The sequence below is a fragment of the Hyperoodon ampullatus genome (genome assembly GCF_949752795.1).
Source record: "Hyperoodon ampullatus genome assembly, chromosome: 13".
Classification (NCBI taxonomy): Eukaryota; Metazoa; Chordata; class Mammalia; order Artiodactyla; family Ziphiidae; genus Hyperoodon; species Hyperoodon ampullatus.
In genome coordinates, this window is record NC_136926.1 from 32189875 (window position 1) to 32205119 (window position 15245).

Consider the following 15245-nt stretch of genomic DNA (forward strand, 5'->3'; position numbering starts at 1 on the left):
ATATGATAGTCTTATAGGCATATTCAAGTAAAGAATTTGATTACAAAAATTTAGAACCTCATTCTGATATTTAGACACAGTTCAATATATGTTTACAATACATGAATAATATTTAACAGCCTGTGTTTAAATTTTATTTAAAAGTTCATCCAAATAATATAGGATATATATATAATGAATGCAGTAATTAGAAATACCAAAAAAAAAAAAAAAAGAAATACCAATGAAATTAGAAGTTCTTTAGTCTTAAAATCTGTTGACGGGACTAATCTAGCCACATCAAACTAAGGAGCCTCATGTTGACTGACATTTCCTGTTGGGTTAAAGGTTTGGGTTTGCAAGGCCAGGACTTGACCCTGTTTACTTCAAAACTGTGATAACAGCACTTGACCATGAGGAAGATGGCAGAACCTACCGAGTTGTCCATAATCTAAGAGGCAAGGCTAGTTAAACATAAACAAGGCTAAGAACGTCACTTTTCCCCAATCAATATGCCTTAAAACATACAACTCTTTTCTGAAAACATAGTTGAAAGAAGATAAAGGCGCAAGATAAAGGTTAAAAGCCCCGTAGTTCTGAATTTGAATTGTTAATACGATCTCAGGACAGGCTTTATTCTTAAATGTGTGTATGTGCACATACGTATATATCCCAGCTCCATAGGATGGGAAGATCCAGAAACAATAACGAGTAGGAATAAGCACCTCTGTGTTCAGACTGTAATTTCTAATTACCAGTTCCCCCTGAAAAAGAACCAGGGCTCCTTGGAGAAACGGCCAATTCTAGGTCATTAAGATGGAAAATACAAGCCTGGAACATACAGTTACACCACAAAGCAAGAAAGCCATCGAGATGGTCCAGGTCAGGTAAGCCCCACTGTTTAGGGGTGGAAGATCTGAGCAGCAATAAAGATAATAAGTGTGATGGATCGAAACTCATCAAATGTGTTTAAATCCACAGGTTGATGATGACAATTATGACATCAATGACAATAATACTAAATAACCCCTTTGGTCACTTGTGAACTACCAGTGAACTACCTCACTATTTTTGACAATTTGCTTAAAAGGACAAAAATATCAAATATCAATACCACTTTCCCTTTACGATTTATATACCAGGATACCCAAATGGTTGATAATGGGAGAGCTTTTATCTTTTTAGAATTATTCTAGTGACTAAACAAAGAAGGACTGAGAATGGGACCGTTCTGCAACCCTGAATGAATTAATGACCCTAGGAATGATCATCAGTGGCTGATAACATCACAAAAGGAGACATAATTTGCAAGAAACACAGCAGTCAGAAGAACACGTTAAATGACGCTACCGTAGGGCAATAAGCAAAACTCAAAATACGGGAGGACTGTGCAGGACAAACCCACTTTCCACAACAATAACAACCATCACAAATGAAAGGAAATGAATAGGGAGCCTAAAGATAAAAAGGACTGGGCTCCCCTGGTGGCACGGTGGTTGAGAGTCTGCCTGCCGATGCAGGGGACACGGGTTCGTGCCCCGGTCTGGGAAGATCCCACGTGCCGCGGAGTGGCTGGGCTCGTGAGCCATGGCTGCTGAGCCTGCGCATCCAGAGCCTGTGCTCCACAATGGGAGAAGCCACAACAGTGAGAGGCCCGTGTACCGCAAAAAAAAAAAAAAAAAAGATAAAAAGGAGTTAAAACACTCACCACCTGATTGCAAAGTGTGAACTTTACTACAATCACAAATGAAACAACTGCTAAAAGAAATAAAGTTACAAGACAGCCAAGGATATATGAACACTGACTGTTTTCGCAGGGCATACATGGTGATTATTCTTTTTTTTTTTTAAGAGCTCTTATCTTTTAGAGCAGGGGTTTGAGGCTAAGTCCATCCTGCCACCTGTTTTGTACAGCTCGCAAGCTCAGAATGTTTTTTACATTTTTTAAATGACTGAAAAAAATCAAAAGAAGCATAGTATTTTGTGACAATGAAAATGACATGAAAGTCAAATTTCAGTGTCCATACAGAAAGCTGTATGGAAAACAGCCACATTCATCCATTTTTGTGTTGTCTGTGGCTGCTTTCCTGCTACAGTGGCAGAGATGAAGAGCTATAACTAAGACCCTCTGCCCTACAAAATTTACTATCTGGCCCTTCGCAAAAAAGGTTTGCCAACTCCTATTTTAGAAAATATTTACAAGTTACATGGTATGATGACAAAGACTACTTCAAAATCATCAGGGGGGAGCAGGCGGACACACAGAGGAAGTAACTGGTCACATATTGTTGGTTTTGAAGTCGGATGCTGGGTATATTGAGTTCATGACATCATTCTCTCTACATCTGTATACATTTATAATTTCTATAATAAAAATAAAAATAGGAGTTTGGGATGAATATATACACAGTACTATCTATGAAATAGATAACCAACAAGGACTTACTGTGTAGCACAGAGAACTATATTCAGTATTTAAAAAGAAAAGAAAAGAAAAAATATAAATAAAGAAAATAATTCTAAGAAGCAATTAGAAGGAAATCTCTCGTTTTTGTATTTTTGAACGACTACTTTAACCATCATAATTTCCCCAGGAAAAATAGATGGTTTTGTTGCTGGCTTATAAATACTCCAAAGCTATAGGAATCAAAGAACCATTTTGTCCAGGTGTCATTCACCTCCTGCAAAAGCATCAAGTCACTATATGGTAAAGATCCCACCACAGTAGAAGAAAACATGCAATTTGGGAAAGGAGGGCAATATGCCAGGGGTAGCAGCCCCAAGCTGTAGCAACACTGGAATAACTATTATAATCATCATACACTCAGACATGGAAAGTGTATACTACACTATTCTTGAATGAAAGCAATCATCAGCTTCTAAACCTTCAGGGCAAACAGAAACTCCATTAGTTTGTCACTTGTCCTTTGGGCTTAGTGGACATCACTTCTGATAACAGAAAAAACATAATTTTCTTTTTTTGGTGGGGGTGGGTACGCGGGCCTCTCACTGTTCTGGCCTCTCCCGTTGCGGAGCACAGGCTCCGGACGCGCAGGCTCAGCGGCCATGGCTCACGGGCCCAGCCGCTCCGCGGCATGTGGGATCCTCCTGGACCGGGGCACGAACCTGTGTCCCCTGCATCGGCAGGCGGACTCTCAACCACTGCGCCACCAGGGAAGCCCTATTTTTTCTAAATAAATAAATTTATTTATCTGTTTATCTATCTATCTATTTATCTATCTATCTTTGGCTGTGTTGGGTCCTCGTTGCTGCACGCGGGTTTTCTCTAGTTGCGGTGAACGGGGGCTACTCTTCGTTGCGGTGCGTGGGCTTCTCATTGCGGTGGCTTCTCTTGTTGCGGAGCACAGGCTCTAGTCATGCGGGCTTCAGTAGTTGTAGCACACAGGCTCAGTAGTCATGGCTCACGGGCCCTAGAGCGCAGGCTCAGTAGTTGTGGCGCACGGGCTTAGTTGCTCCGCGGCATGTGGGATCTTCCTGGACCAGGGCTCGAGCCTGTGTCCTCTGCATTGGCAGGTGGATTCTTAACCACTGCACTACCAGGGAAGTCCAAACATAATTTTCTTACACTTGGACAATAGCCAATTCCCTTTGCTTTGAACAAAGGGAATGAAGGGTGGCTTTTTTATACATAGGAGAGATGCAGAAGAGAATAACGACCTGCTTTATGATTTCAAAGTTCATCCTCTATAGGAACCACTTGACTGCCACCATGTGCCTGTCTCAGAGGTCTCTGGCCTTATCCCAAACTGGGTCCCTCTAGGACTACAAGCGGCATGCTTTGTTTTCCATTCCATTTCTCTGGTCCTAAAGCCATTTTGAAATCAAAACCCATCAAAAATTGTCGTGTTTCTTCCCTCTCTCTTTTCTAGGTACATAATTCCAGATTAGCAGACTGAAAATCTCCTAGAACTTTCAAGGTTACCTAAAGCATATATGTTTACCTCCTAGCCAAAACATTTTCCATTTTTTCCCTTCCCCTTCCAAAAAGAAGAGACAGAAGAGGAAAAAAACAGAGATTCTAACCGTGTCCAAACTCTCCAGGACCCTCGCTCCAAGGCCTGGATCCCTAACAGGAGACAGAAGAGACAGTGTTTAGTATTCTCAGCCCTCAACCACGGGAATTCCAGAGCAGGGCTTTCTCCACCTTCCCTTCTCGTGACACAGCTGCGGATTCTTGGAAGCAAGAGAAACAAATGAACCTTTTGATGAATATGAGAAAAGGAACAGAACAAATGCTTTTACAGGATGTGTGGTTCTTGGGTCCAAAGCAAGCAGTCCTTACACCTAGCAGTTGATGCCTTTCTCTTCTGTCCTCCAAAATGAACCATCCTGACCTGCAGTTTTCACAGTACAATTTCACATCCTGGCCCAGAGGCCTTCAGATTGCAGTGGAGGAGAACGCTCCAGCTGCTCCTGGTGCATCCTCCTCAAAGCACCAGGTGTTTACACCTGTTTTGACTGAGACAGGTAATATCACAGAGTAAAATTCATTAATTAATTTCTCTCAGAATCCCCTTAGATATGGCCTACTCTTTCATCCATGTAAAATAAATCTTTAACTTTAAATGAAGGTAATCCAAAATCATATAAGTTAAAAGATATGGTGTATGCTTTCAAGGCTGCTGGTGGTTTCAGGCTGAATGTTCAACAGTGTATCATATATGTGGATATTTAACTGACTAAATAATGGATGTGATTTCAACCACTCAAAATTTTAAGGAGCCAATGGTTCCTATAGCAACTGAAGACAGTCCTCTTTGTGTCTTCCTGGTATTTTCTTTTTTAAATTTATTTATTTTATTTACATTTATTTTTTTGCCTGCATTGGGTCTTCATTGCTGTGCACGGGCTTTCTCTAGTTGTGGCGAGCAGGGGCTACTCTTTGTTGCGGTGCACGGGCTTCTCATTGTGGTGGCTTCTTTTGTTGTGGAGCATAGGCTCTGGGTGCGTGAGCTTCAGTAGTTGTGGCTCACAGGCTCAGGAGTTGTGGCACACAGGCTTAGTTGTTCCACAGTGTGTGGGATCTTCCCGGACCAGGGCTCGAACCCGTGTCCCCAGCATTGGCAGGCAGATTCTTAACCACTGCGCCACCAGGGAAGCCCATGGTATTTTCTATGACAGTAAGTGATGTTAAATTTATGCTTTGATATATAGCGTCTAAAAACACCCATGTTAGGTTTGATAAGGGAGCCATAATTTTACTCCTTTTCAAATCATTTTATGGCTTTTATATATAATTACAAAATGGTTCTGATATACAGCTGTGATGTTTTTCCCACAGAATCTGTAAAGGAAACTAAAAACCACCGAGAAAGGTTGACCAAATATACACATTCCATAACACAGAAGCCAAGGCAATAGTACACACACATGAATAAAATTTTCATTTTAAATGTCAATAAAAGGTATCACTTAAATTACTATATGATGTTTATGAATCCATGAAGAAATGTTTGGGTCTTTGTGCTATGCGAGAGGCATTACAGTTAAGGACATAGAGTCTAGACTTAGATGGCTTGGTTCAAAACCCAGACCTTGTTACTAGCAATGTGCAATGGAAAAACCACTGAAACTTCCTGAGGCCCATTTTCTTCTTCCATAAATGGGCACATAAAAGAGTTCTCCTTGGGGTCAGTTAAGAGAAAAAATGGCTAAACACACCTAGCAGAGTACTCAGCAAACAGTGGGACTCAGCAAAAGGAGTTATAATTATTTTATTTCAAACACATCTGTTGAAGCTAGTAATGTAAATATTATTAATACAATGTACATATTCATTCATGAACCAAATTATACAGGTCAGAGGAGCTATGAGAATCATTTTAAGTTACCAAAATCTCAGGATTTTGCTTTTTCTCTCAAAAAGATCTAAAGTTATCTGAGCTCAGAAAAGCAATGTGAGAAACTTATTAGACTGGTGAAAATGCCTTTTTCACCATTGTATAGGTCATACCCAGTTAAGAGGAATGATATAGCAAACTCTTAGTAGAATACAATACCACTCGGCCAGTAACTAAAAAAAAAAATTAATCCCAAGTGAATATTATTTTTCAAAGAGCAAGCTTCCCAAATTAAAAGCTCATATTGAATTATATTCCATACCAAAAAAATGAGTGGGTGGGGTTATTCATCAATTACTATGACACAGGTCTGCTGTCACAGTGAGAACTCAAGAGAACCAGCTTTATTAGACCTATATTTCTATTACCATTTACTGAGGTCCAATGGCAAGAAATTTTTTTTGAAGGGGGAATTAAAGAACAAAAATTTACAATAGAGAATTTTAAAAGCCTAGGGAAAGGTTACAAGAAATGAAGGAAAAGTGATGATGTATTGATCACATTTTCTTCTAAAATTATTCTCACTCTGCATGATACTTGCTGTATGTTCTGAAACAGCAGAAAAGACACCACCAGATTCTATCCATCCCTCTTCTCATCAAACACCATCCCTCTGAAGATGAACCACAGACCTAAAATAAGCATTCCAAAAAGACAGTTTGTGCCTGTTTTCCTGGTTCAACTATGCACCTTTGGGACTCACCTGCAGGAGACACCTGGTCATTCAGGCATCTGTAAGCCAAGAGCCATGAGCAGGTTTACTGAAGAGTTGTTATGTGATAGGTACCCTTCTAGGTGCTGGGTTGCACTAGTGTTTTTAAGAGCGTACTTCAGAGTAATGCCATCTGATTTCCTTTTCTATTTCTGTGAATTGATGCACATTATGAAGTCATTTTAAAATGCTATTCTAATAAACACCAAGGGATGTTTGCTAAAAGAAAACAACTCAAATTATATTGTGCTATAATGGTTCCAAAGTTAATGCAGATATTTTCATAGTAAATCTGAGAATATTTGGTTAAAAGGATAATATTTGAAATACAAGGTCACTCAGTGAAGAAAAATGTCCAAGTGACAAAATTTACTAATTTATAAATAAGCAAAAATACTTTTACATATAATTGACTTTCACTAGCAAAATGGAATTATCTATAATAAATATAATAATTGGATAGATGACTGTGTTAAAGTTCTCTACCTCTTCTGAGCTGGTTTTCTCATTAATAAAATGAGGAATTTAATTTGAAGATTGTTCCAAATTCAGAAGTTACATAATTTTGTGATTCCAAAAAGTGGGCCATTTAAAAACGATAGGGCCTCTAAGATCTGTTGAGAGAAAAGTATGATTTTCCAGCTTTCCTTCACCAGCTTCTATTCACCCAACACGCACGTGTCAATCCCGGGTTTTATCAAAGCCTCCATTCATCTACCTTTGAAAAGGCATCTCCACTGCCTCCTTGTTTTCTGCCATTTGTCCTGAGGGCCGAAGTGCCTTCATTTCCACCCACTTCTGAGTTTGATGTGGTAGTTGAGTGCTGTAGATTAAATGTTTGCATCCCCGCCAAATTCATATGACGAGACCTGCTGCCCAGTGTGACTGTACCGGAGGTGGGGCTTTTGGAAGGTAATTAGGTTTAGATGTGGTCGTGAGAGTGGAGCCCCCATGACGGGATTAGGGCCCTTATAAGGGGATGAAGAGCCCAGAGGATGCAAGTGACGATGCAGCAAGAGGATGGCAGCCTGCAAACCGGGAGCTGGTCCTCTCCAAGAACATGCATGCTGGCCCGTGATCTTAGACTGCCAGCCTCCAGAACTGTGAGAAATAAATATTTGTTGTTTAAGCCCCTCAGTCTATGGCATTTTTGTTATAGTGGCCCGAGCTGACTAAGATATGGAGTAAAAAGAGTAAGGAATTGGACTTCCTGGTGGTGCAGTGGTTGAGAATCTGCCTGCTGATGCAGGGGACATGGGTTCGAGCCCTGGTCTGGGAAGATCCCACATGCCGTGGAGCAACTAAGCCCATGAGACACAACTACTGAGCCTGTGTTCTAGAGCCCGTGAGCCACAATGACTGAAGCCCGTGTGCCACAACTACTGAAGCCCATGCACCTAGAGCCCGTGCTCCACAAGAGAAGCCACCACAATGAGAAGCCCACACACCACAACGAAGAATAGCCCCCGCTCGCTGCAACTAGAGAAAGCCCGCGCGCAGCAATGAAGACCCAATGCAGCCAAAAATAAATAAATAAATAAATAAATAAATTTTATTTAAAAAAAAAGACTAAGGAATGGAAGAGCCTCTACAATGTATCAAAAATGAATTAAAGGGCAGAAATTACAAAAGTGCCCCAAACTGGACCAGATGCAGAAGAGGGCAAAGTGGGCTGTATTCTCTGGAAAAGAATGTGCACACACCATCTTCAGATTTACCAGTGTCAATATCACCTGTGGTGATTCATTGAAAAGTTGAAAGAGGCATTATAAATATTATTTCCCAAGAGAAACAAGCTTATGGCAGAAAATTTTAAATACTTCAGAAAGAACAATAGTAATTGTAATACAATAATATGTGGCTTAAAGGGTCAATGACTGTATGAAAATGCGTAACTCAGAAACTGCCCATCAGCAAATAACATTTAAGTATAAAAAAAGAACATCTAGGGCTTCCCTGGGGGCGCAGTGGTTGAGAGTCCGCCTGCCGATGCAGGGGACACGGGTTCGTGCCCCGGTCCGGGCAGATCTCACATGCCGCGGAGCTGCTGGGCCCGTGGGCCGTGGCCACTGGGCCTGCGCGTCGGGAGCCTGTGCTCCGCAACGGGAGGGGCCGCGCCAGTGAGAGGCCCGCGTACCAAAAAAAAATAAAATAAAATAAAAAATCTAAAATTCTATTTTCTCTTCTCAGTATCTTAAATATAAACATACTGTAAGATATTTCAAAATGTAGGCTCCAGAGTGACCGGGAAGTTGATAATACCAAGAAATACATGGTCCTGTTTTGGGTGCTTGAATTGTTTTACGAGCACATTTCATTTGAGTGTCTCCCATGGTTACAGCACAGTTGGACGCAAAGATCACCATATCTGATAGCACGTAGCAAGTATCCTCAGCAGATTCAATGCACATCAGTTTTTTACTACATAAAAATAGTTTGGGGCTTCCCTGGTGGCGCAGTGGTTGAGAGTCCGCCTGCCAATGCAGGGGACACAGGTTCGTGCCCCCGTCCGGGAAGATCCCACATGCTGCGGAGCAGCTGGGCCCGTGAGCCATGGCCACTGAGCCTGCGTGTCCGGAGCCTGTGCTCCGCAACGGGAGGGGCCACAACAGTGAAAGGCCCATGTACCGCAAAAAAAAAAAAAAATTAATTAATTAATTTAAAAAAATAGTTTGATAGATGCTGTCTTCCTCCTGAACACCGTCTGGAAGGTCTTTTAGGTACTTTGCAGCTACAATAATGGAGGTTCATGAGCTGTGTTTTTTTCCCTTGCTCTGTATTCTAGAAAGACGGATTCCACGTTGACAATAACCTGTGTGGCCCATGGATGAGATGGAGAAAATGGAAGCAGATGGGACACATCTGCTAACCATAAACATTTCTTCATTAGTGTCATCCTCAGATTTATGTGTGTTATGTGTTTGTGAAAGACTCTGACATTGATCATATTTAATCTATATTTTTAAACAATCAAACCACTGGCCATTTTTCTGAGACGTGGATCAAGATGTACATGTAATACAGATGGACCTTTTTTTTTTTGTCAAGCTGCCTCCTGGATGTAAATTATGTAATGTCAGTTACATCCAAATCCTAACAAAGTAGTAAGGGCATATTACCTATTCACCTAGCTCGGGATAGGAGAAGCCAGCACAGCAGAGTGGAATTAATCAGTGGTGAAGTAAAAGTGAAAAAACAGGGGTGTGCTATTCCCAGCTATGCCATTTACCTTTTTGAACCTCGCCAATCCTGCACCTCAAAAGCCTCATTTATAAAAAAGAAGCACAAAACCATGGGATACACCATGAAACTCCACAAAGTGCCTACAATAGGACTCAAAAGACTGTAATGCAAATGACTATAAATGATCACACTTCACAGTATCAATGTTCCCCCAATAACGATGTATTATTTATTTCTAAATCTTGACTTACTATTGGGAAGATTCAAATGATAGAAAAACGTAAACACTTTTTTATTCAGTTTTCTGCCTGAATCTTAGAATTATTTTGAGGATCCAAGGGAGTTTAGATGCAGGAAAGCATTTTTGAAAGTGTTAGAACATTCAGGTAGGAAGGAAGAAAAGTCCGTGTTCATACCTCCAAGACTAGAGAGGCCTGGTCTAGTTTCCCAGGTCTGCTTCTCCCCACAACTTGTAAAGAATTGCCTGAAGCAAAGGGCCAGGGCACAGGCAAGAGAGCAGGAGGACTCTGTGAAACCATCCCCTGCCACAAATCCTGATGGCTGCTGGAAACCATCTCACACAACACAGGTTAATAGAAGCCATCCTTGCAAGCGAAAGGCCCTTGTCTTATTTCGTCAGCTGCTAACGAAATAAACAACTCCCCCCAAAATGCCTATCCAAACAGAGGAAATAAATTATTGAACACTAAAACTATTCTAACATCACAAAGACTCACAAACCACATAGCAGGCTGAGTCCAGGACAAACTTGGTGTCACTTAGAATTTCAAAGTCATCCCAGGTCTGGCTTACCCTCATTCCCTTCTTGACACGACCCTTCTTGAAAGCTGCAGGACAATATGCAGTCATTGATGACAAGAAGGGCAAGAGAAGACCGGGTAATTGGCAAAGAGAGGCATTAATGGATTGATTGGGAAACAATTTATCAACACTATGATTAAATTTAATAGAATGAAACAAGACAGACCTGGTAGGTGGGAAATTCATCATGAGAGTCAGATTGAGGCTACTCCAGATCAATTAAATCAGAATCTGGTGTAAACCACACTTTTTTTTTTAACTCTCCATGTGATTCTATAGTGGAATCAGGATTGGGAATTCTGCATTTAGACCTAATGCAGAATTGAATTCTGCAATTAGACCCTTTTTGCAAACTGGTATCTAGCTTTCTCCCTACAGCATGATGGATTCTCTAAAACAAAGTCTCTTACTTAGTAAGAGGAAGGAGTTAATGATCCCAACCCCAAGGAAGTGCTCAAGTGTAAGCAGGACCCTCCCAAGGCCAGGATACTTACAAAAACAAAAAAGGAAACTGTATTTTCAACTTTCCTGTAAATTCCTGCCAATGTCTAAGACTGTTGAGACAAAAGCTTAGTCTTTTTATTGTAGTCTCTCAAATAACATTAAAACAAATATCAGGGGGGGCTTCCCTGGTGGTGCAGTGGTTGAGAGTCCGCCTGCTGATGCAGGGGACACGGGTTTGTGCCCCGGTCCGGGAAGATCCCACATGCCGCAGAGCGGCTGGGCCCGTGAGCCACGGCCGCTAAGCCTGCGCGTCCGGAGCCTGTGCTCCGCAACGGGAGAGGCCACAATGGTGAGAGGCCCGCGTACTGCAAAAAAAAAAAACAAAAAACAAAACCAAAAAAACCACCCAAGTATCAGGGACAAAAAAAATGCTTTCCATGAAAAATTAAGATTTTTGGAGATAAATCAAAGATGACGAGGGTAGTTTCATTTTTTCATTATTTATTTTAAAAAATTTGGGGGGGGTATTTTCATTTTTAAAAGGAAGGTAAGGCATTGTGAAAAATGCCAATTAAAAACGTCTGTCTCATCAATTGCCATACATACATACGTAGCCAAACTTGATCAAATTTAATATGAAACAACCACTAACTAAAAAAAGAATTCTCAAGCTCTAACATCAAGAAGCTAAAATAACTGGGAAGTGGGATAAAAAAGAAATTTGAATACCAAAGACCAGGGTCAAGCACATTTTTCACATGCTGCACAAAGCTCTTAAAGTAGTGATTACAAAACTTTTAGAGCGAAGGAAACAGTAAAGATGAATTTGGACCTAGAGATTGTCATACTGATTGAAGTAAGTCGGAGAGAGAAAGACAAATATCATATGATATCGCTAATACGTGGAATCTAAACAAACTGCACAAATGAACTTATTTACAAAACGGAAGTAGAGTTGCAGCTGTAGAAATCTTACGGTTACCAAGGTGGAAATGGGGGGGAGGGATACACTGGGAGATGGGGATTGACATACACGCACGACTATATATAACATAGATCACCAACAAGGACCTACTGTGGAGCACAGGGAACTCTACTCAGCACTCTGTAATGACCTCTATGGGAAAAGAATCTGAAAAAGAGTGGGTATATGTATATGGATAACTGAACCACTTTGCTGCACAACTGAAACTAACACAACACTGTAAATCAACTATATACCAATACAAGCTAATGAAAAAAATAAAAGCACTTGGAAAAACAGAAAAAAAAGATGAATTTGGTACATACCATTTCAGTTCTCTGCACACATTCCTCCCTCCCGGCCTGGGGACTCTCTCATGGGGACAGTAGGATATGAGAAAAGAGAGTGACATCAGGGTGGAAGGTGGAGGATTGTGTGCAGAGGACCCCAAAGCATTTAAGAAGCCTCCTTCAGAATGTATTCCCCATTTGTCAACACATTGCTGAGTGATCTTGGGATAGCATATTTGGCTGTTTTGAAATGGAGTTAGAAAAGTGACCACTGACTTCAGCTGTGATGATTAAAAGGAATACAGGATTTAAAGATAATAGAGTGTCAGGCAAATGTGACACATGACAACTGTTACTACACGGCAGAAGGAGACACATGATAGGTGGAGAGTGACATATACCAAGGAAAATTCGGCACGCATGGAACAGAAGCCCAAGTGGAATGGAACAGATGCAGAGAAGGGTTAGAACATAATGCAGCTCAGTCGCAAACCAAAATAAGTAAATAACCAACCAAACCAAAACAAAACCCACAATAGAATCTGTAAGGAAAGGGGGGTAAAATCAACACTAATCAAGGTGGAGAACAAGCAGCCTATAGATCAATGAGCAACAAGAAGCAATAAGAATAAAATTGGAGAATTCTACGGGGGAAACCAAACCCAGAAGTGGGGTGGCATGCTGGTTAGGGGGGACAGGTCACGTACTCCTGCTCATTTAGTCAGAATTCCTGAAACCCTTGATCTGTCCATGAAACTACTGGCCATGCAAAATACAGATGGTGGAGTTTGAAAGACAATAAAACGAGACACACAAGTTGTGATGACCCTAAAAAAAGTCTGCTTAAGTGCTCAAAGGTAAAAGGTGTGCTATTAATTTATAAGTTTAGGCTTATTGCTGCGGAAATGAAAATTACAGAAAGGCCTATAAACTTGTGTGTGTGTGTGTGTGTGTGTGTGTGCACGTGCACGTGTGATTCTTTGGGTTTTTTTCCAGAGGAAGTATGGGGGAGAGGTACTGTATTTTGGACTCCAACATACTGCTCCAAAAGTAATTTGGTAACCAGATCTTCCAAATGAGATGGCTAAGCAGAAGCAAAGGGAAAAACCAGAAATTCACAACAAAGTTTGTGAAGAACAACACTGAGCTTGTCTAGAGCTCTTTGTAATCTGGCTACTTACTGCGGAAGAAGGAAAAGAACTGTGGAGACTGCTCAGAGCATCCATCTCCCGTAGGGGCCTGACACTGACCCGATCTCTGGGGCCCTCCCCAGGGGACACGCACTCTGCCCGCTGGACTCTCTCCGACGTACCTGTAACCAGAGCCTGTCGCCGGCCACAGTCCTGCCGATGGCACTGCACTGGAAGGCGGCAAACTGGCCCGCATTGACCTCCACGTTCTGAATCCGCAGGAAGTGAGGCGTTCTGGCTGCACAAAGAGAAAGAATTAAACAGGTTAAAAGTGGAGATCTGAACTCATAGGTGTCTTTTTGAATCTATCTGCAATTTCCGGCCTTTCCTTTTTGTTTACCTTTGAAGGAAAGAATGCCTTTGCTTCTAAGAGCTTTAAAGATTTCATTAGGATTGTAGGGCCTCCCTGGTGGCGCAGTGGTTGAGAGTCCGCCTGCCGATGCAGGGGATACGGGTTCGTGCCCCGGTCTGGGAGGATCCCATATGCCGCGGAGCGGCTGGGCCCGTGAGCCATGGCTGCTGGGCCTGCGCGTCCGGAGCCTGTGCTCCGCAACGGGAGAGGCCACAACAGTGAGAGGCCCGCATACCACAAAAAAAAAAAAAAAAAAAAAAAAAAAAAAAAAAAAAAAAAAAAAAGATTTCATTAGGATTGTAAAAGAGATTCTGGAAGGCTCTGGTGTGTTCTGCAACAGCCAGGCATTCTGGGATAGAACCAGGCCGAAAGAAGATACTTTATGGCCCCTGCTGTGCAAATAATCATAGCTCAGCAGCCTTCTTGTAATAACAGACCTGTATTAATAAAGATTATACTGAGGCCTAATTGATGTTTTGAACAAAAACATATTAGATATTTATACTAGCAACATGAAAAGAACAGTAAGAAGTTAAATGCTGCTGCCAAGGAAACTTTTTAAGCCAAGTACAGAGCTGTGAGTAATATATATTTTAATACAACTCATTGGTATGCAGCATTACTCGTGTAATATTTCCCAGCTACCAAAAATACTATCCCCATAGACAGATTCTGTGAAATTACGTTGGGACTGCTATAGCGCGGCGGTGTTGGCTGATCCTGATTTCCAATTCGAGAAGAAAGAATGATTCCAACTGCTAAACAGCATTAAGTCTCATAACATACATCGTCCATCGGGGACAGCTGTTTAAATAAAGAATCACTCTGTTTGACCTGAGAAGCACAGACCCATTTCCACAGCACACTGAAAATGCGTGTCAGGACCTGGAGTGACGGGTCAGGAATGAAATTTTATGATAACTTCTACTTTTAGGAAAACATTCTCTTATCAAAACAAGGAGAGAGAGAGAGAGAGAGCAGCAAGAGGTGGGGTGGGGGAGGTGAGGGAGTAGAAAAGAAGAAAATAGGATGCCAGTGTCTTCTGGGAGGGATGGATAAACCTGGATGACAGCTAGAAGGCATTCTTTATGCCTTGTCAGCCTCCCCCCAGTGCCAACGTGTCTCTGGACCACATCTAGACACTTTCAAAGAATGGCACCCCACTCCTGGGCACCCAAAGATGATAAACAAGCACTAACGTTAGCCTGTAAAAAACATAATTAGGAGTGGAAATGAATTACTGTCCAAGAACAAAGAAAAATGCATTTTAATATCAGTAACAGGGCTTCCCTGGTGGCACAGTGGTTGAGAGTCCGCCTGCCGATGCAGGGGACACGGGTTCGTGCCCCGGTCCGGGAAGATCCTACGTGCCGCAGAGCGGCTGGGCCCGTGAGCCACGGCCGCTGGGCCTGCGCGTCTGGAGCCTGTGCTCCGCAACGGGAGAGGCC

At 41.8% G+C, this 15245-nt stretch overlaps 1 protein-coding gene across 5 annotated transcripts in view; it reads right to left on the reverse strand.

Moving 5' to 3' along the window:
- The window catches only part of PTPRM (protein tyrosine phosphatase receptor type M), a gene marked incomplete at its 5' end in the record, with an annotated part of 766253 nt that overhangs the window by 443579 nt on the left and 307429 nt on the right, over window positions 1-15245 (reverse strand). For all 5 annotated transcript variants that reach the window (XM_079718129.1, XM_079718128.1, XM_079718127.1 and 2 more), the window contains one exon: window positions 13568-13683. In XM_079718129.1, coding sequence (XP_079574255.1) covers window positions 13568-13683 — 116 coding nt within the window. The remainder of the gene's footprint in view (window positions 1-13567; window positions 13684-15245) is intronic.